General features: G+C 43.0%; 2 protein-coding genes across 2 annotated transcripts; both read left to right on the plus strand.

Annotated features, from left to right (window-relative positions):
• The first annotated feature begins 1,420 nt into the window (after positions 1 to 1,420).
• LOC134791240 (protein FAM234B-like) lies at positions 1,421 to 3,222 on the plus strand. The gene has a single exon (XM_063762220.1). The coding sequence runs from the start codon at positions 1,535 to 1,537 to the stop codon at positions 2,864 to 2,866; it is 1,332 nt and encodes a 443-aa protein (XP_063618290.1). The 5' UTR covers positions 1,421 to 1,534; the 3' UTR covers positions 2,867 to 3,222.
• An 8,498-nt stretch (positions 3,223 to 11,720) lies between these two features.
• On the plus strand, positions 11,721 to 13,681 carry LOC134791814 (bone morphogenetic protein 2-like). The gene is made up of 2 exons (XM_063762950.1): positions 11,721 to 11,982; positions 13,174 to 13,681. The coding sequence occupies exons 1-2, from the start codon at positions 11,875 to 11,877 to the stop codon at positions 13,645 to 13,647; spliced, it is 582 nt and encodes a 193-aa protein (XP_063619020.1). The 5' UTR covers positions 11,721 to 11,874; the 3' UTR covers positions 13,648 to 13,681.
• Positions 13,682 to 22,901: the final 9,220 nt, after the last annotated feature.

The following is a 22,901-nucleotide window of genomic DNA, read 5'->3' on the forward strand; positions in this document are numbered from 1 at the left end:
TATACCGAATTTTATTTGTACTTGCCTAAACTCTCCTAAACTACTACTATCGGCAGGATATGCCCAGTGCCCACCACTCGCCATCACCAGTGCTTGGTGGGCAACAATAAATCCGACTAAGGGTCGGTTGCACCAAACTGTTCGTATCGTTAAAGAGTTCGCTAAATTTTTATGTATGGAAAGTTTCATAGTAAAGCGCCGGGGCGCGCCGGCTGACGTTGATCAGTCTGTCAAATGTGGTTGGTGCAACTGGCCCTAATAGTGGTAACAGACTATCGCACCGCACCAAGGTCATTGTGCGACGCACCCATAAGTAAGAGCGAGAAAGCGATATCTCTTTCTCGCTCTTACTTATCGGTCGTCGCACAAAGACCTTGGTGCGGTGCGATAGTGTGTTACGGCCTTAAATCACGTAACATAGAATATGTTGTCAGTATCAGTGTCGTATGTTCTGTCCCTCACGGGCGCACGCATGTATAGTTTGTCAAAGGACTGTCTAATTTCAAACATAGACAGAGAGAATCATACTATCTTTGTCTTATACTAGTACTAGCACCCAAAAGACAAGGAGGAGTATGGTTTTTTGTTCTTATTTAGTGACAAATTAGGTTTGACCAACTATAGCAACGCAATAATATATATATAAGGATATTGAAACACACCCAACTTGTCAGTAGCAAAAGGCGCGTAATTAAAATTTTCTATAGGTGGACAACACTCTTCGCGCCTACATTGCCGCCTTTTTCTACTGACAATGTGGCTGTGCCAGAGTATAACTTGCTTTGTGAAGAAATAGGAAAACAGCATAGAGGAACAATAACATAGAGATGACACGGGGGAGGGGCCAAACGACCGAACGAGATGCACTTATGGAAATTTCAGTAGGAGTAGCAGAGAAAGCGGTATTATTGCTTGTCCTTGTCACAGTCTCACTTTTTGTTTGTTCCCCACCAAAAATTTAGTATGGTTAAATGGTGGGCAACAAATAACCCGACCGAATTACGTAGATTGTTTTTGGTATGTTGTCAGGAATGTGAAAACGTGTTTTTAATATTGTCGCTTTGCTTATGTTTTGTCCCTCACGGAGGCACGCGTATAGCTCATCTATGTAATACTAGGTCTATGGAAAACAGTAATAACCGAACGCATTCGTATTTTGAAGTGCGTTCTGAAACATACATTTTGATCCTAGATTTCGTCCAATCGTAGGTAACGCTAGAGAAGAGACAAGAAACAAAAATTGCAGTTTAGTTGAATGTTATTACTTAGTATAGCTTAATATAAAATAGCGCTATCCAATAAGCTATTAAGAATATTATTTGAAATACTCAACTACTTTTGTGAGAGCATCGGGCAATATACCAACGCGTTCTTCAGTTGTCATCTGTCGCGGAAGGAAACGTCAAAGTCAGCCGTATGTATTGTATTGATCCGCAGCATTTTATTTATTCATCAATGCTATACATAAATTTGCCGATTTAACCAATTCGCGCTTAAAATAAACAATGTGAAAAATACCGTTAATGTTCACGCCATGTCAGTCAATGGTAATAGCGGTATCTACGCGCCGCTGAAGCAAATACTTACCGAATCTGATTCTGATGATGAGCGAAAAGCGGATGCGACAAAAGTCATCGGTAGCAGCGATCTGGACATCAACAGTGGTCTTAAACATGCGAAGAATATCAGCTTGAGCGATATGGATGACTTCAACACAAATGAAAACACAGTAGAAAGCACCATGGACAACGTAAGTTTTTTGCAGTCCGATACCTCGGATAAGATGTCTTTTCCGCGCCGCTGCGCCTTCATAGCGTCTATTCTGGTCTGTATATTCACTGTGGTAATATTCTTGTGGGGGATTCCGTGCTCGGAGCTTAATAGTTGCACGAATAACGAGTGGCAAGACAAAACTACTAGTTGGGAGTTGCCGTACGAAGACATTGAGCTGTCCGGTGCTATACAGGTTGTGGACGGAGTCGCACCCAACACGAAGAACTTAATTTTCATCTATAGAGGTAACCATATGGTGCATGCGGAAAAAAATAACAAAATTGTGAATGGTGTGTTGTTGATTGTTGGGAACTCGGGCAAGGTTGGTTGGTATACTCGTGAGGAAAGGATTCCGACTGAAATCAACTGTCACCTTATAGATGTTAACCGAGACAAGCAGAAAGATTGCATTGTATCAGGCTCCCAAGGATTGCTGGCAGCTATAAACCCCACCTCCGGGACTTATTACTGGTACATACATAAACATGGTAATGTTTTTAGTAAAATTGTAGCTATAGACTTCCCGATTCTTATGAAAGACATGGATAAAGACAAGGTTTATGACCTGTTGACAGTAGCTACGGTTGAGCCTAACACTAACCACAACTCGTTGCTTATCATCTCCGGCGCTACGGGGAACATCATAGGTGAACCAATGACTATAGAAGACTGCTTGTCAGTAAAATTACTTACCGAGTCAGATTTGGTAAACATCACCTATCTTTGCAAAAACGGGTCTTCGGAAGCCTTCAGATGGACCTCTTATTCCGCTCTGAGCAGGAAATTGTCCAAGTTAGACCAGACAGTGGTCAGTCACGTTTCACCGATAACAAATGCTACTAAGAAGCAGAAAATAAGCTTAAAGAAAAGTATTGGGAATACGAGAGAGATATTCACTAACGGACCTGGAAAGTTGATTGTAGAGAATTTAGGAGAATGCCCAAACGACTGCCAAGTCAAGCTTAAGCTATTCTTAGGTAGGAATAATTCTACAAACACTAGTTGGGAATACACTGCTCATCACGTATACGCGATGAGACCTAGTTCTTTTGCCTTCGCAAACTCTATACGAGGATTTGTACTCAAGTTATGACAGTGGAACAGCGCACACCTGGCAAAGGGTGCGCAGAAAGTCGATGATATCCCGTACAATGTGCAGAATCATAGCCCGAAGAATACTTATGATATTTTCTACTACCGGCCCATGATTAACATTGCTTCTATATCATCATGTATCAAATACGAGAACTTCACAGCTCATGATATATCGGAACGGATTGTGTTAGTGTCATTTGATAATATGCAGACACATAATGTTAATGTAAGTCAGACGGATATCATTCAAATATGTGTGCGGGGTTCAGTGGACACTCCGACTCCTCAGCCAATATGCCAGCCTGATTTACAGTATCAGGACAACTCACTAATGATTGCAGATTTAGACGGTGACCATTCCCACGAGTTGATATCGTATTACAGTACATTTGTGGCGCCGGAAAGTTACAGTCCCAAAGACATTCCTATGGAACCTAATGATTTACATTTGACGTCGGTAGTTAGAGTTATTCGTTTAGAATCTGAATTGCCTAAGTTGTTTGTTGCTAATAATGTTTAATTATAAGAATATTATGAGTCACACCATAGAGTAATGTAAGTAAAGAAAGAGTGGTAACTCCATACATCAGTTTTCTTACCAAAACGCGCGTTATTTCGTAGTCGACATCTAGCGTCATGTAGCGGAATTTATCAGTACTGCTCGTTGACAATAGATGTCTTGGCGAACGAAAACTCTAATGCTCAACAATTTTCAGCTAATATTATAACCGGATTAATTGGAAGTCTATTTTCAACCCCTTCTGCTTATAATATTAGTTGGAAATTGTTTTAGTAGTATGTACATTTTTCGTCAGTAGCTACACTTGTGACATCTGGTGTCAAGTAGGGGTACTGATAGTTCCACTACTTGACGTTAGATGTCGACTACGAAATAACGCGCGTTTTGGTAAGAAAACTGATGTATGGAGTTACCACTATTGACTATTCCTTTAGTTATATTACTCTATGGTTTCTAGTGACTAAAAAAATGTAAGAATACGAACTCTAACGTGTGTTGCTTGACAAAAGAAGCATGTTCAGATATTTTTAAACGCATTGGACGCGCTCCGATATAACTGAAAGCGATTTTATAATTGTTCAATATAGTGGAATAGTCACATAAATCAGATAATCATGTCCGTATGACGTTATAAGCACTTGAAATGTATTTTTTACTCGCAATAGAGGAAAAAAATCCAAATGTATCAAGTTTCAATAATAAATTAGGTATCCATTTTAGTGAGATTTGTAAACCAAACTAGTCATTTTACACTGTAAATTGTATTGTAATATAATACCTAATTTTAATATTTACCTAATTTTAATATTTAGATTTAATGTTTAGTTTAGCAAACATATTAAATTGTTTAGACGACAACGGTTTCACTCACTTGAATTTTTAGTTGCAGTCGCCGCGAGCACTCGAGCCCGAGGAAGGACCCCCGAAGGGCCCGAACCGAACATGTAGCCAATAGCGACATAAAATTCAAGTGAGTGAAACCGTTGTTGTAAATTACTAAAATATAAAATGTGATCTGTAATGACTAATGATAGACAATTAAATTTAGAACATACGCCGATATACTTTGGAAAAATGATGTTTTATTCTAATCTTCTTGCAAAAATAAAAATAGGTATGACTGATATTCAAATGGGTTTGATAGTTGGAGGGTCGAATGGAGATTAAGTGAAAGGAAACATTACCGAAGGTGTGTTATATTTTCGGTATCCAAGTATAGAGAGGTTGTTAGGATCCTAGGAATGTCACATGACTAACGTGTGTTCTAATATTTTTTCATCTCTCCTGTTCGGAAAGTTCACCTTTCATAGGTTGATAGCAGGGTGGAAAATTGCATTTCCCACCCTAGGGTGGAAAGTATTTTTTTTTTTTAATTTGTACTTCGAGCAACGACTGACAGCAATATTATTCAAATAAAAGCTCTCATATTAGCTTCGGCATTTCAGACCAAGTATTATCGAAATTGGATGTCAATTGCATTGCATTATTAAGAAAAATTATACTAGTATTTAATACTTACATATATGAAATAAACATAAATATTTACTTAAATGACTATGAATGTTTAAAATACTATCATTATCATTACATTACATTTATTGATTTAGTTTCATTTTTTTTAAGGCGCATCTACATTAAGACCATTTCGGACTCATCCCAATTTAAGATCGGGTTGTCTATGGTTTTAGATTTTTTTCCGATCATATTGGCGCCAATTCCAGTCCCTAATAATTATCTTAACCGTCAAAATATTTTCTTGTGTTTCACTTTCCTCATAGTCCAAATGAAAAGTAGAGTGTTTAAGAGCGCTATTACATTTCGGCGTTGAGCGAGTTTAGGTATTTTACGCGCTGCGGCAGGCCGTGCGAGCTCAGTACGCCGATCCCTTCTACCACACTCGCACTACAATGATGGATTAAACATTCTTGATCCTTCGCGAAGCATATTGAAATCAACCATAACAACACTAACTGTACTTAACTTTTAAAGTTCTAAAACTGTTATTTGGTAAGTACGAAAATACTAAATGCAGTGCAAATGTACATAGGGGCTGTTCATAAATTACGTCATCTATTTTTGACGATTTTTGACCCCCCACACCCCTCAAATCATCCAAAAATCAAGCTTCGGATGAATCTGTTTCCTCCTACGTCATGTTACCATCATCCGATGTCCAGACCCCCCCCCCCCCCACTCCTCCCATTTGAAACGACGTAATTTATGAATAGCCCCATACTCGTACTTATGAAGGTATATTACTCGAAAGAAATTATAGGTACCTACTCGCTTATTTACATGTTTCGTCATTGCATTTGGTACCTATAGGTTGTAAAGTTTGTATCAACGAGGGTTTAAAAACGAACTGGTACTGAGGATCTGATGATGATTAAGGTGGTCACGGATACCAATCAACCATGTAGTAACATGATTAGGCTCGTTTGATTCGTCTCAACAAGATCTTTGACACTGAAGATACACAGGGTCTGATGATGGAGCTGGAAGGTGGCCACGGGTACCAGTCTATCATGTAACTAAACAACTTCGTGTTTGGGCTCGTTTGATTCGTCTCAACAAGATCTTTGACACAAGACAGTACTCAGGGTCTGATGATGGAGCTGGAAGGTACCATTACCAATCAACCATGCAACTAAACCACATCGTGTTTAGGATCGTTTGATTCGTCTCAACAAGATCTTTGACACTAGGTGATACTCAGAGTCTGATGATGGAGCTGGAAGGTGGTCACCGGTACCAATCAACCATGCAACTAAACCACTTCGTGTTTAGGCTCGTTTTATTCGTTTCAACAAGATCTTTGACACAAGATAGTACTCAGGGTCTGATGTTGGAGCCGGAAGGTGGTCACCGGTACCAATCAACCATGCAACTAAACCATTTCGTGTTTAGGCACGTTTTATTCATCTCAACAAGATCTTTGACACAAGGTAGTACTCAGGGTCTGATGATGGAGCGCGAAGGTGGCGACGGGTACCTGTCTATCATCATCAGCTCCATCATCAGACCCTGAGTAGTATCTTGTGTCAAACATTTTATTGCGACGAATCAAACGAGCCCAAACACGAAGTGGTTCAGTTACATGGTAGACTGGTACCCGTGGCCACAGTCCAGCTCCATCATCAGACCCTGAGTACTAACTTGTGTCAAAGATCTTGTTGCGACGAATCGAACGAAGCCAAACACGAAGTGGTTTAGTTGCATGGTTGATTGGTACCGGTGACCACCTTCCGGATCCATCATCAGACCCTCAGTACTACCTTGTGTCAAAGATCTTGTTGCGACAAATCAAACGAGCCCAAACACGAAGTGGTTCAGTTACATGGTAGACTGGTACCCGTGGCCACAGTCCAGCTCCATCATCAGACCCTGAGTACTAACTTGTGTCAAAGATCTTGTTGCGACGAATCGAACGAAGCCAAACACGAAGTGGTTTAGTTGCATGGTTGATTGGTACCGGTCACCACCTTCCGGATCCATCATCAGACCCTCAGTACTACCTTGTGTCAAAGACCTTGTTGCGACAAATCAAACGAGCCCAAACACGAAGTGGTTCAGTTACATGGTAGACTGGTACCCGTGGCCACAGTCCAGCTCCATCATCAGATCCTGAGTACTATCTTGTGTCCAAGGTCTTGTTGAGACGAATCAAACGAGCATAAACACGAAGTGGTTTAGTTGCATGGTTGATTGGTACCGGTGACCACCTTCCGGCTCCAACATCAGACCCTGAGTACTATCTTGTGTCAAAGATCTTATAGAAACGAATAAAACTAGCCTAAACACGAAGTGGTTTAGTGGCATGGTTGATTGGTACCGGTGACCACCTGCCGGCTCCATCATCAGACCCTGAGTACTATCTTGTGTCAAAGATCTTGTTGAGACGAATCAAACGAGCCCAAACACGAAGTGGTTCAGTTACATGGTAGACTGGTACCCGTGGCCACCTTCCAGCTCCATCATCAGATCCTGAGTACTATCTTGTGTCCAAGGTCTTGTTGAGACGAATCAAACGAGCCTAAACACGAAGTGGTTTAGTTGCATGGTTGATTGGTACCGGTGACCACCTTCCGGCTCCAACATCAGACCCTGAGTACTATCTTGTGTCAAAGATCTTATAGAAACGAATAAAACTAGCCTAAACACGAAGTGGTTTAGTGGCATGGTTGATTGGTACCGGTGACCACCTGCCGGCTCCATCATCAGACCCTGAGTACTATCTTGTGTCAAAGATCTTGTTGAGACGAATCAAACGAGCCTAAACACGAAGTGGTTTAGTTGCATGGTTGATTGGTACGGGTGACCACCTTCCGGCTTCATCATCAGACCCTGAGTATTATCTTGTGCCAAAGATCTTGTTGAGACGAATCAAACGAGCCCAAACACGAAGTGGTTTAGTTGCATGGTTGATTGGTACCGGTGACCACCTTCCGGCTCCATCATCAGACCCTGAGTACTATCTTAAGTCAAAGATCTTGTTGTGACGTATAAAACGAGCCTAAACACGAAGTGGTTTAGTTGCATTGTTGATTGGTACTGGTGACCACCTTCCGGCTCCATCATCAGACCCTGAGTACTATCTTAAGTCAAAGATCTTGTTGAGCCGAATCAAACGAGCCCAAACACGAAGTGGTTTAGTTGCATGGTTGATTGGTACCGGTGACCACCTTCCGGCTCCATCATCAGACCCTGAGTACCATCTTGAGTCAAATAAATACATATAGAATGTCAGGTCGTTTCAAATATTTTTAATCCTGTCCGGTAGTTTATTAAACTGTACCATTATAAATTATAATACTATAAAAACAGTGCTAGGATCAAAGTCTCTCGTTGCGGTTTACACGCACACAGTATAGCGTTTTACACGGCGCCCGCCGCACACAATGATAAAAAACCTCGTCGTCGCCGTTGAAAATGTGCGGAGCCGACCGACACACGTCCTGCCTCTACAAGCTCTGCCGCGGCACTGAGCTGGCGCAGCGCGCGTCATCGGTAATATAGAGTAGTTTTCAAAAAATTGCCAAAAAATTATAGTAGAATTTCATAAACACTAATGTATACCAACAGTATAAGCAAACGTTGCAGATTGCTTGAGTATGAAAATGACTTGGATATTAAGTAGATTTTCGTAGGAATTGACACTTGTTTCGGAGAGAAAATCGAGTTCGTTTTACTTTGATTTTCTCTTTCTCAAAGGTATGTAGGATAAATATAGTTTGATATGCCTAAAGTACAGGGTATTAGTAATACAAAATAGCCAGGTTTAGCAGAGTAAAATTCTCAACATTTCCAAATAAGAGCTCGCCATTCAGTGCTTCACGGGGTTTTTCGGAAACGACCATCAGAAAAAAAATCATTACTAATTTAATAAGTCCTTTTTCTAATATTTACAACGATATTTATAAAGATAAGAAGACGCTTTTACTGGAACAAGTACTCATTGTTTCTAATAATGAGCGCAAAGTCCTGAATTTTGTCGACTAGTATCATCAATTTTGCATTATTTCGACTTTTCTTGTAAGAGCGCTCTTAACTCGGGTAAAAGTAATCATCTCATCAATCAATATTTCACTTTCCACCCTTGGTTATCAATCTACTATTTAAATCTTCACTATTCATAATACGAGTACGAGTGTTCATCGTCATTAATGTAATTATCGGTTTTAAACAATATTGCCGAGAGTAATGGTATTCTTGCGTGTGGAGGTTTGGTAGTGGTTTGCGGGGTGAGGGGGTTTATTAGTAGCGAGATCCACTGAACGCGAATAATTATCCATAAAATTCTTCGCAGGATCCCATGGATAATCAGGATGCCCTTTAATACACCCTCCATCGCAATTGCAGCCGAAGATATTGCACGGGCCCTTCCCACAGTAGACGCCGACCGTCGGCTCGCCGTCGTTGCATACTCTGACCTTGCACGGACCGGGACGGACCCGGACCGGTTTGCCATTGGTGAATTCCGTGTGTCTGACGGCGAATCGTACGTGGGTATCGCACTTGCCGAATTCATTTGTTTTTGGTACGAACGAAATGGTGTGAGTGCCGCAGCATTCGCTTTTCACTTTTATGAATATGAAGTTAAGTAAGGAAAAATATATGAAAACAATCTTCATTTTTTCAACTGATCAGAAGCTACCTATTTAAATGATTGTATATGGCGAATGTTGTCTCGTCTGGCTTATATAGCAAGGTACCGTAAATAATAAATAAAACACCATTTATTCTCACAATGCCTATTTGTTCATTAGAATCGGCTTGTGTACGTAAGTATTATATATTTAGAAAACAATTCCTTTATGATAATAATATGTTTTTACTAAGAATCGCTGTTGGCGATAAGCATTACATGTCACTTTCAACCCGGACGTGTCGAAGGTTCGAACTCCCAAGATTCTTCGAACTCATTTACGGAATATTAATTTGATATTCGATGAAAAACAACGTAACGAGGAAACCGGACTAATCCTAATAAAGGATGACTCACCCTAGACCGGACCGGGGCCGGAGCTTCCAAAGCTTCGTTTTCTATGGAAAGCACCACGTGATCACCGATCAGCCGTCATAGAAAATGACATGTCCGACGCCTCGGCCCGGCCCGGCCCAGTCTAACGTGAGTCATCCTTTAAGCTTCTGGTAAAAGGGCCTAGCCAAGATGACAATCGTACATCGACACGAAACTTGTGCCTGTGCCAATTTTCGATAGAGATCGGAAGATAAGGTTGCGATTGCGACGGACCCAGCAGTATTGAAATTATTTTGCAGAGCTGACTTTTTAACCGGCTCTTACAGGCCTGCGCAAACCGACGGAGCGCAGCGCAGATCACCCAGGAGGATAATATACTCCTCGCAGCGCACACCGACGAGGTAAAATATATCCCCCGCGAGTGCCCGTCAGCACGGCGCCGGCGCCCGGCACACCAGAGAGCACTTCGGCGCACGCCGGAGGATGCCGCGGCATGCCGCCGTCTACCGCTGCGTGTACCTACTCTATCAAAAGTGATTAGTGACTATAGTGTGCACCAGTTATCCCCCGTCGTCTCAGCGCTACCCTGGCGCACTCGGGAGGCCTCGGCGCATACCGGGGGTAGCCGCGGCATGCCGCCGCCTACCGACGCATGTACCTACTCTATTAAAAGGGATTAAGACGAAACAGGAGCTGAGTTTTAAATATTTTAGGTAAATATACCCGTCTCGCTAACGGAAGCGGCACCTAAAAGTAGTGCGATAAGGACAAGGCGAAAAATCCTGCGTAAAAAATCTCAAAAATCGAGGTTTCGTACTCCTCTGTTTCCTCCTCCAAAACTTAACCAATCGTAACCAAATTTGGAAATCTAAATGATTATGAAATTATCTGTGTCGGACCGTTTTGCTTTTTTGGCTAATTGATATCAGTTTTGAATGCCACGCCTCTCATTGCGGCATAGTCAATTAGGCCATTTTGGCCATTTTTGAAGGGCTCTAGCGCCTTAAAAAACATAAATATCAAAAAAAGAAAAACGGTCCGACACAGATATTGACAATATTAATCTGTGTTGAAAAAATCATTGCTCTAGCTTCAAAAACCACGGAGGAAAACGAGGAGTACGTTTGTATGGAGAAATGACCACTCCCGTTGGCATGAGTTCTCCCCTGTCGTCCCGGCGCACTCGGGAGGCCTCGGCGCACTCGGGAGGCCTCGGCGCACTCGGGAGGCCTCGGCGCATAGCGGGGGATACTGTGACATGTCGGCGCCAACCTCCGCGGTATCCTCTACAACGTGCTCCTCGATGCCGCGGAGTAACAAATGCTTCGTGATTCTCCGGGGTCGGTCTCAGAGCATTCAAATCTATGCCTGAATGTAATTGAAATAGGAGAGATAAATTCATTGATAAATTTAAAGTGATCTGCGCTTGCGCTCCGCCGGTTTGCGTAAGCCTTAAGCCATCAAGTCAGTGTTATATGATTTTGTGAGCTTCTAAGAAGTTATCCTAATTTAACATTTTGTTTGGCGAGATATAATTATAGTATGTATAGTTGACGTCAAAGATATGTTTACATTTTTCGCCTTATTACCTACAAAGGAGTAAGGTGCAAAAGTGTAAACATATCTTTGACGTCGACTGTACAGCTATTGTATAGAGCTTAAATTTCTACGTCGTCACACTCTTGGCAACCGTTCATTCCAATTAAAATTATCGTTCACGGGTAAACCCGGATAAACAACAGATAAAATGAGTTTAATAACAATGATAATGATAAACAACGAGATGAACACAGTTAAATAAAGAGCGCTTTTCTCGCACAGATCACGCTTGCACGGCTAGTGTCACATCTTGTCCGTATTTTAATTAAATTTTCCGGGTACATTTTAAAAGAAGCCCCGGGGTCGCTATAGCCAGTACTCTTCTGGACACTCCTCTTAGCGGTTTTCCCGTTACCTTAAAACCCGAGATCCAATTCCAAATTGGCGCAGGCACTGTGCGTCCGACATGAACAAGTTGAAGATGCGTACAAAAACTTGCGCGTGCGTCGTGATTAGCGTGCTGCTTGCACTGTGTATAACTGCAAATGGTGCTCCACCGGGCCTTAAGAAACCGGTAAGTCCTTACTTAATATGCTGTTACCTCTTCACGTTTAAACCGCTGAACAGATTTAGTCTAAATTTGGCATAGAGATAGTTTGAGTCCCGAGGAAGACATAGGCTTGTTTTTATGTCGGAAGTCATGCCTAAAGATGGTGAAGAGGAGTGGAAATGAGAAAATTAATGAATTGCCTGTTAATTGGTGTAAGCATTAAAGCATATCATGCTCAACATTAGATTTTATCCAGGCGCTGTACTTTAACTACGGTACCATCCCACACTGTACATAGTGTACATCGGTGACCTTATGTCTTGTAATATTAAGGTCCAGTCCAACAATGTACAGTTAGGAGTGTTGCTATTTGTACTAATTCTACGCAGACGAAGTCGCGGGCAATATCTAGTAATAATATTAGAAAGCTTCGAGGGTTCCGTACAATTTTTTCATTTTTTTGTAGGTATTATTTAGAAAAGTCGCTGCTCTTATATTTATGACATGCATGTTCTGATGTTATTGACCATAACTTAACTAATTTAAGTATTGAAAAGTTATGCTGCTCCGAAATATTTGAGTAACTCGCCGGCTACAATTTAAATATCCGGTGGCGACTGTATACAGTCAGCAGAAGAAGTTGCTAAGCGGGCGAGGCAGTGGCGGATTTGCTGTCTTTGCCGCCCTACGCCCCAGGCCCTATAGCCGCTCCTTTCGCAACACCCATCATATTGACTACATTTTAAGTTATTTCTTGTGACCATCAGCGAATTTTTTTGTCACAATTTGCCGCCCCTAATTTATTGCCGCCCTAGGCCCGGGCCTAAGGGCAAATCCGCCACTGGGGCGAGGTGCTCAAAATGATCTTGAGGCGACTTTATTGTTAAGAGAATAAGCGCGTGTCAAGGTAATTTTGAACATCTCGCCCGCTTAGCAAGTTCTGCAGCTGACTGTACATAAGTAGTATAAGTACCTACATGAAACTAATCGTCTAACGATTACAGTCTCATAAACATAACATAAAAATTTTCTTACCATTTACAAAAATCTCGTACAGTCGCCATCAGATATATCGGAGCTCAAAAATATCTGAACACGCACTCTAACGCCTATACGCCTTGGCAATAGAGACGTGTTCAGATATTTGTGAGTGCCTTGGCTGGATATACGGCGACTGTACCCACTACTATTTTTCAGCAAGTCTTCTATTTTCAGGCTGAGAACCTAACGTATCCACTAGAAGTTCCAATGCCCTGCAACTCCTGCAAGCCAGCCGCGCGAGTCACCGCTAACCAGCCAGACAACAAGTTCGCTAGACCATTCGTCCTACTGTCTCCACCAAAGCAAGTCAAGCAAGTGACCGCAAGCATGCCAGCCCACGTGTGCCAACGCCGGCCGCTGACCGTCCAATTCGAAGACTTAGGATGGAGCGAGTACATACTCGCTCCGAACGACTACGACGCCGGCTACTGTTCCGGCGAGTGTCGGCCTCAGAACCTCCCGAACGCGACCAACCACGCCATCATACAAGCACTCGTGAACAGACTGGAGGACGCCGTCGGTGTGCCGAGGCCGTGCTGCGTGCCGACCGAGCTCGAACCTGTTGCTTTGTTATATATTTCCGAGGAAAACAATGTCGTGCTTAAAAATTATCCTAACATGAAAGTTAAGAGTTGCGGTTGCCTATAAACTACATATACCTATTGTTACCTACTAAAATATCTACATTGCGATACAGCGAGGAAATGCCGCCAGCATCCTTTAGTTTTAACGTTTTGCTATTATCGAATTAGGGGTCATCCCTTAATTACATCACACGTTTAGGGGGAGGGAGGGGGTCAAGAAAATGTGATATGTTGTGACAAGGGGGAGGGGGAGTCATAAACTTTGTGACGTCACTTTAACTTCATCAGTAACCGAAAATGTATTTAAATTATTTTATACGCTAATTATCATTCAAATAACAAAGGTTTTGAAACGATAATCGTTTTTATTCGTTTAATTTTATTTCTTAATCAGTTTGGGTTATAAAATTACTAATATTTCTTTTTTGTCATAAATATTTTGATAAAATATTAAATAAATATTTGCCGATTTCGTTGAAGAAATGTGACGTCACACCAGGGGGGACGGGTTTGCCAAATGTGACCAAGTGTGACAAGGACGGGGGAGGGGTAAAAAAACCTAGAAATTCGTGTGACGTAATTAATGGATGACCCCTTATATAGTAATTACCTACACCGTTTACCGGGGTAGGCATACCTACTTGATACCTACCTACGCCGATTTTGTCGAAATACATATGTTGAATCAATAAAAGCAATATTTTAACAGTAGATAGGTATGTGCTAAAATGTTTATGAATAATTATATACAATAAAGTCTTCAATCAATCAATTTTATTCATAATATAAGTATATAAAAATATGAATTACTCTTGGGTTGCACAATCTCCAGTACATAATTAAACAATCATAATAATTAAATGTAATAGGGCAGCTTGTGGCGAGCTGTTGGGGAGTAACGACCCCACGGACCCGAGTGCTCCCGAGAGTCGGTCAGGGTCTCCGTCTCCGGCGTGTCTTCGTCGGTCGGAGTGGACCCCAAGGGGACCCGCAAGACTCTCAGCTCCGGCTTACCTTCATTGGCCGTCCAGAGAGGAGTCGCTAGAGCTATATGCTCCAGGGGTGGAAGTGAAAGATGCATAAGACGCGAGTTGGCACAGTGTCTGGTAACAGCCACTGGGTAGAAAGCGGCGCACACCTCTCGACACCCCTGAGCCGCTCACACCGGTGTTGCTCCTGGTCGTCTTTACGACGGCAGTTTCAGGGGCCCATCTAGTCAGCGGCGAGTCACCGCCTGCCTCGATGACGGTGTTAACATTGTTATGGCAGGTGTCCGGACCTCTTTTACAATAGCCCAGTCTCATTGTCCACCCAAACATCAATCCATAGACCGGCATACTGTTCACTTTTTCTACTATAGTCCCAATGCCTGCTGAGACCGGTTCATGGGTGTCTATTGTTGCGCCTGTGAACGGGTTCCAGCAGGCGTTCTACATGACATTAAAGCTCTCCAAAGGGTCTCTACGTGTTGGATCTATATCCCCACGCAAGCCTATCAAAAGACCGGGATTTATAGGCCCGTGTTATCTAAGGAGATACAAATGTAATAATACTAACACTCCCAAGCACTCCCCTTCTCGAGATTCTTGCGACAATGCTCGACACCATTGTCTTGACTTGACACGTCAGCACGTCACCCAACTTGTTGGATTATATCCTTTGTAGATAGTCTCGATGCCTATGACTACCACCAGCGTCAAAGTTATCAAGAACGAAGAGAAGGCACTGTTGTACAATAACCCAAACCACTGTAAATACACAAAAACATTATTTCCCACTCACGAACAGCTAATAGACTACGTCAACAAAAATTCACCTACCTTTGCAACAACGCAATATTTCAGCAACCACGGGTTTCATAAGGTTTACCTCTTAAGATTTAAAATCGTAAATAACGACCACTGTCCCTGCGACCCTCCAGAACAAATCAAACAAACATTGGAACACTTATTAAATGAATGCCCAAGGTTTGCAGCTAAACGAATTAATCACGTTATAACATGTCAAAACTTACATATAGACCCTAGCAATATACAAGAAATCCTCAGTAAAGAATCAACAACCGAAAGCTTTCACGAGTTCCTTGAGTATATAGTTAAAAATCTGAAAAAATTCAACGGTACCTAATCATAATCACCAAATAGACAAACCTTGATATACCTTACCTTTTCCTTGCTTATCCAAATTACTCTTCGCAGTGCATATAGCAGGAGATCTAAGGTCCACCACCTTGCATTTTGGAGACAAAGCAAACCGCTTGGAACAGGTGTTCCTGGGGGTGATCTGAGCTGATTAAGCCCGGTTGCCAAGAGGTTCCCCCCAGCAGGTGGGCAGGGGAGGGGGGGAAAAAGTGCCTCCGGCGCGCCTCACTCTAAGCTTTATATCTGCATACATCTCGCAACTATATCAAGTTTGGTGTCTTTTTCGTGTAATTCGAGGATGAATAATTCATTTCTGTGACTAAATTTTCACTCACCCATACTAAAAATTCGAGAAATTAAAAATTCAAAAAAAATCGTTTAATTTTTTTTTGTAAATCCTCTAAAAAATTTAAACAATGAGGATTTGCTCTAGAAAAAAAATACCTGCGAATAGCCCAGTTACCCTACTATACAGAATAGTAAACTTCTCCAACATTTTTTTTTCATAACTCTGTTAAAAAAAATGTTTTGTGTCGCGCGGGGTACCTGCATTGTAAGAACGGTATGCAGCGTTTAGGATTTTTAAGTATGTTTAGATGATTTCTGATAAGTTGTTATTCTTCTGGTTGTAGATTGCATTAATAAATTACTTCTGGACGTGATATATATACAAATATAAATTAAATATATAAATGTAGATGTTGGGAAAACCTTCGCCAACAGAGTTAAGTATTATAAATGTGATAAAATTAACATTATTATTTGTATGTCTTTTCCATATCTCGGGACCATGGGGTCCCGGACCTTTGGGAGGCGTACGTGGGGCCGAAGCCAACAGCGCAGAGGCCCTTTAAGGCACTTTAATCTAAAAGCAAGGGATACATGTGGTGGATACTATCCCCGAACGCACAATGTGATACATCCGGAGATGGTCCCCGCCAGGTGCAAAGACTATTGCAGTGCAGCACTTTTGTGCTGCGATGGGAACTAAGGTCATGGGCTATAGATTTGAAAGTTGGATGGACTGGATAATGGGCTATGGGAGAGACTAGCGGACACCTGCCGTGACAATCAGTCTCAAAAGTGTAAATGACAGGTGGTGACTCGCCAACTCCTTGAGTGGGCCCCGCAATGGCCGCACGCACAATGCGACAACAGGGCAACACTTTAGAGTGGCTGTGAGGTTGTCGAGATGTGAGTCTGCGGTAGCCAGATCCCGGTAATCCGTTCAGCAGGCCGCTGGCGTTATGACATTTTACACTTCCAACCTGGAGCATAGGTCCCGCTCTTGCGACTCCATTCTGGCCGGCCAATCAAGGCAAGCACAGAGGCGAGGGCCAGATGACAGGGCCCTCTGGAATAGGGGTCCGCGGTGTCGCCACTCACCGTCAGCTCGCCACAAGCTGCCCCCGCGGGACATTATTATTATTATTGTGGTTTTGTGGGCCTTTGAGTGATGCATTGACCAGCATTGATCTATTGTGACGGCCCTTTAAGTTCATTACTAATGCCCGTTGCATCCAGAAAGTTCCAGATTCTTTGGGCCGTAATGTTTTGTACCTCATAGGGTTGCACTACGTGTCGCCCTATGTAGGTACTCCTTTTTGACATTAGTGGTCCACAAGAACAGAGAATGTGCATTGCAGTCTCCTCTGACTCCTGACAGAACCTGCATGTCGCATCTTGTTTCTTGGCAATTTGAAACATATGTTTGTTCAACTTGCAGTGTCCAGTCAGTATTCTGGTCACCGCGCAGGTTTTGTGCCTTTTGAGTCCTAAAAGCTCCTTAGCAGTTTTGCTGTTGAACCCTTTGATCAGAGCTTTCGAGTGTTCTTGTCCTTTAACGAACTTCCACCAATCGATTGCTCTCGTTTTTTCTAAGTTGCTGAGCAGAGAATATGCATCTCGTTTTGTGCTTCCACAGAACGGTTCTTCTGGGCCGACCAGGGGTGTGTCTGCGCCCTTTCTAGCAAGTTCGTCCGCTTCTTCGTTTCCGTTAATGTCGGAATGCCCTGGTACCCATCTAAGTGTAACTTTGTTGGAGTAAGCCAGTGCATTTAGGTTTGTTTTACAATTCTGAACTAGTTTTGAGTTTGACTCAAGGGATTCTAGTGCCAGCGGAGCAGCCTGGCTGTCTGAGTTGATGTAGAAATGCTGGTGTCTTAGGTTTCTATCCAGATTGATCTCCGCACATTTGTTGATGGCGAAGACTTCTGCCTGGAAGATTGAGGCCAGTGTGCCCATGCTGACGCTAGTTCTGAGCTTAGATCTCTCACCATAGATCCCACATCCTACATCATTGCCTTTCTTGGAACCATCTGTAAGTATACCAGATGTGGCTTCCCTTTTCGACGTACATTTGGTTGTTGATCCATTTGTCTCTAGGAGGTATTTCTACTGTGTACAGTTTGGTGAGATGACATTCGGTGTGCGTGTCATCAGTGGGTATGCTAAGAGTTCTATTCGCAAAAACCCAGGCCTTTAGATCGGTTAATGCCTGAGAGCGCCATTTTGGCCTGTTTAGCGTGCATATTCTGTAGACGCACTGCTTGGCCTCCTTTTGCACCTGCAAGTGGAGTGGTATGATGTCCAGCAGTGCATCTAGGGCCGCTCCCGGTGTCGAGGAGTAGGCGCCTGTTACTGTTAAAGCCGTGCGTTGCAGGCTGTTTAGAGTGTCTATTGCTGTCTTTTGGCTGGTTTTGTTACACCAGACTGCGGAGGCGTAGGTGACAATTGGCCTCACTACCGCTGTGTATAACCACATAGCAATTTGGGTCTTAAGCCCCATCTTGCTCCTGCCATTCGACAGCATGACCACATGGCCATTTTCGCTTTTTGTATAATGTTTCTCAGGTGAGGGTTCCAAGTTAACTTTTGGTCGAAGGTGACCCCTAGATACTTGACCTCTGCCGAGAACGGTATTATTTGTCCATTAAGTCTTGGTTTTGTGAGTTTATCGAGCTTCCGTTTCCTTGTGAATGGTTAAATGGCTATTACAGTCTTGCTCGGATTAATGGACAAGTCATTTTCTCTACACCATTTGAATATTGTGTTTAGAGCTCCTTGCATTAGGTTGGATATTGTGTTGAGGCAAGGGCCTTTGACGATGACTACAAGGTCGTCGGCATATCCTTGTGTATCAAAGTCTTGGCCTGACATGATTGCAAGAAGTTGGTCCACCGCTAGGGTCCATAATAGTGGGGATAAAACGCCTCCTTGTAGGCACCCTTTAGTGGTATACAATTCATGCTCTATATATAGTATTGATGGTCAGAGTGGCTACTCTGTTCGAGAGCATGCTATGTACCCATCTGGTGGTTTCGTCTACTCCCTTTGATTTCATACCATTGAGTATGGTCTCTGTGGGTGTATTGTCGAAAGCACCTTCAACATCAAGGAACGCACATAGAGCGGTTTGCTTTTCCTCTAGGGTTTTCTGCACCTTGTCAACCAGGTTGACATTTCGGCGACACGGCGGTTTTCAGTTGTGTCGCATGTTCCGGTGTAGGATTTGGTCTATGTTTGGGGACAGATTATAGCCCCTCAGCAACAGCCACCATGCCCTGCTGACTGGGGCTGGTCCAAACAACATAGTTATTCGGAGCCCATATGGACAAGCCTACCTGCGGCGGCTGCTGCTTGTTTAGAGCTTATTCGTTGCCGCTGCAAAACAAAATGCGCAGGGAGGTGCAACTGTGTTAAAAAAAACCTAAAATGCACAGTCCCATGGGCATGTAATGGCAATTACGAACAATATATATCTTATTTTAACAAGCATTTCTTGTCAAACATCTCCTATGTTAATTTTATCACATTTATAATACTTCACTCTATTAGCGAAAGTTTTCCCAACATCTTTATTCATATATTTAATTTATATTTGTATATATATCACGTCCAGAAGTAATTTATTAATGTAATCTACCACCAGAAGAATAACAACTTATCAGAAATCATCTAAACATACTTAAAAATCCTAAAAGTTGCATACCGCTCTTACAATGCAGGTACGCCGCCCGACACAAAACATTTTTTTTAACAGAGTTATGAAAAAAAATGTTTGACATGTTTACTATTCTGTATAGTAGGATAACTGGGCTATTCACAGGTATTTTTTTTCTAGAGCAAATCCTCATAGTATAAATTTTGTACAGGATTTTCGAAAAGAAAAATTAAAAGATTTTTTATAAATTTTGAATTTTTCGTATTTTTTGTATGGGTGAGTGAAAATTTAGTCACAGAAATGAATTCTTCATCCTCGAATTATACGAAAATGACACCAAACTTGATATAGTTGCGAGATGTATGCAGATATAAAGCTTAGAGTGAGGCGCGCCGGAGTCACTTTTCCCCCCCTCCCTTGCCCACCTGCTGGGGGGAACCTCTCGGCAACCGGGCTTAATCAGCTCAGGTCACCCCCAGGAACACCTGTTCCAAGCGGTTTGCTTTGTCTCCAAAATGCAAGGTCCCCTTAGAAAACGGGACCTTAGATCTCCTGCTAATAGAGTTGATCACACGATCGCTTCTTGCACTCATGCACTGTAAACACATAGGTACACTCAACACACACATAACACTTCACAACTCATCACGTACTCTACACTGAAATCTTTCCCGGATCACATAACTACACACCCAGAAACAACGCGTATACCGATAGCGCCGAGTTTCTGGGAACAAACACTTTACAGGGTGGAGGGGTTTAGTCCGTAGGCGGCTGGGAGGAAAATCTCCAACGCAGCCGAGTCGGGCATGCTGCCGGATACCGGGCGGGCAGTATCCAATGAGGATTACCTCCACCTCTGACAAAAAAAAAAAAAAAAAAGTTATCAAGAACAGCTTCATTGTGTTTGGAGCTTGCCGATGTTTCGTGAAAATACGATGGAAAATAATTATGCACTACAACTTGTACTGCGTCCTAACAACAACTGACTATAAACGTACGCAGGACGCAGTACAAGTTGTAGTGCATAATTATTTTCCATCGTACTTTCACGGAAAGGTACGAACGTGTCTTGCTATTTCAGTCAGTCTCGGTCCAAAACGTACTGAGGTTGACTGAAGTGGCATGACAAATACGAAGGTTTCCGAGAAAATACGATGGAAAACAATTATCCACTACATCTGCACTATCTGTAGGTAACCTCAATGCTGTCATGACTGGGTGCCGCCGCTTTTCAATTGGAATCCAGAGCTTCCCGTACTTTATTCGTCAAATTGATAATGCAGTCAATTGATTGAATCATATTTTTATTTAGGTACCATTACGCTCCGCGATTTTTACGCCAATGGTCCTAGCTAAATTGGTTGTTCAATACTTACGTTATGAATGTCCAATTTAGCTAGATTAGCTAGAACCCTATAAAACGGCAAAACAATCACGGAGCGTTACTGTATATTTTTGACAGTGGAAGTCCTTCATACAACAGATAAAGGTAGGTAATTGAATAAAAAACAAAACGGCATGAATAAGTAATATCTGTAGGTATATATTTAGTAGAGAAATAAATTTACATATTTTCATCTAAGACTGTCTCCAAAGCCACGCCTTGTGTACATGTAGTGAATAATGATTCATAAAATTCCTTACAGGATATTCCGGATACTCCCGATTTCCCTTGACACATCCTCCGTCACAGTTGCAGCCGAAAATATTGCATGATCCCTTTCCACAATATAAGCCTTTGGTGACTGCTCGACCATCATTGCAAATGTCGACTTTACAATAAGAAACATAAATATTTCGAACGGTGACCGCCTGAGAAACAAACTCGTTGCATCGCCCTTCATCGCAAATGCTACGGTAACTGTTTTACAGCAATCACTTTTAACTTTGATGAAATATAGTAATAACGAAATGAATAAAAGGAAAGATTTTTACCCGACTACGGCAACGCAAAAGGAGGGTTATGATTTTGACCGGTATGTATGTGGGTATGTATGTATGTATGTATGTTCATCTGTTCCCTCATAATTTATCTGGTAGGTAATTCGAACTACGAATCTACAATATAGCTCTGGATTCTATCTATCCGCGTGTTACGCGACTACGGCGATAAAAGAAGGATTTTTCAAAAGAAATTTGTTTGGCCGCTATATACATGGTGTTTTTTAATGACCTGCAAATTCAGCAAATTTTTTTACGAGATCGGGTTTAGTCCCATGGTAAAAGTTGCTTAGTATATTCACCTCGTAAAATTCGCAGTGGTCAGGCGAAGCATACTGAAACGTACCTATATATGTGACGCACCGGACTCGGTCCAAAAGAAGACACTAAAAGGGTCAGGCGTAGCCCGATGTACGTGGCGCGCTGTACGCAGTCCAAAGCCGGGCGCCTTCGGCATCCTCATACTAAAAGAGTCGGATGTAGCCCGACGTACGAGGCACGATGTACGCGGTCCAAAGCCGGGCGCCTTCGGCGCCCTCATACTAAACGAGTCTGGCGTAGCCCGACGTACGAGGCATGATGTACGCGTTCCAACGCCGGGCGCCTTCAGCGCCCTCATACTAAAAGAGTCGAACATAGCCCGACGTACGAGGCACGATGTACGCGTTCCAAAGCCGGGCGCCTTCGGCGCCCTCATACTAAAAGAGTCGAGCGTAGCCCGACGTACGAGGCTCGCTGTACGCGTTCCAAAGCCGGGCGCCTTCGGCGCCCTCATACTAAAAGAGTCGGGCATAGCCCGACGTACGAGGCATGATGTACGCGTTCCAAAGCCGGGCGCCTTCGGCGCCCCAATACTAAAAGGGTTGGGCGTAGCCCGACGTACGATACGAGGCATGATGTACGCGTTCCAAAGCCGGGCGCCTTCGGCGCCCTCATACTAAAAGAGTCGGGCGTACCCCGACGTACGAGGCATAATGTACGCGTTCCAAAGCCGGGCGCCTCCAGCGCCCCTCATACTAAAAGAGTCGGGCGTAGCCCGACGTACGAGGCTCGCTCTACGCGTTCCAAAGCCGGGCGCCTCCGGCGCCCTCATACTAAAAGAGTCGGGCGTAGCCCGACGTACGAGGCACGATGTACGCGTTCCAAAGCCGGGCGCCATCGGCGCCCTCATACTAAAAGAGTCGGGCGTAGCCCGACGTACGAGGCACGATGTACGCGTTTCAAAGCCGGGCGCCTTCGGCGCCCTCATACTAAAAGAGTCGGGCTACGCCCGACGTACGAGGCTCGCTT

This window comes from Cydia splendana, chromosome 6 (assembly GCF_910591565.1).
Source record: "Cydia splendana chromosome 6, ilCydSple1.2, whole genome shotgun sequence".
NCBI classification, from domain to species: Eukaryota; Metazoa; Arthropoda; class Insecta; order Lepidoptera; family Tortricidae; genus Cydia; species Cydia splendana.

What these genes read in the sequence shown, in the direction of transcription:
- LOC134791240 (XM_063762220.1), top strand. Translation starts at nt 1,535, where the DNA reads ATGTCAGTCAATGGTAATAGCGGTATCTACGCGCCGCTGAAGCAAATA.
- LOC134791814 (XM_063762950.1), top strand. Translation starts at nt 11,875, where the DNA reads ATGAACAAGTTGAAGATGCGTACAAAAACTTGCGCGTGCGTCGTGATT. An exon ending in CACCGGGCCTTAAGAAACCG is followed by an intron (nt 11,983 to 13,173) that starts GTAAGTCCTTAC and finishes TTCTATTTTCAG; the next exon opens with GCTGAGAACCTAACGTATCC.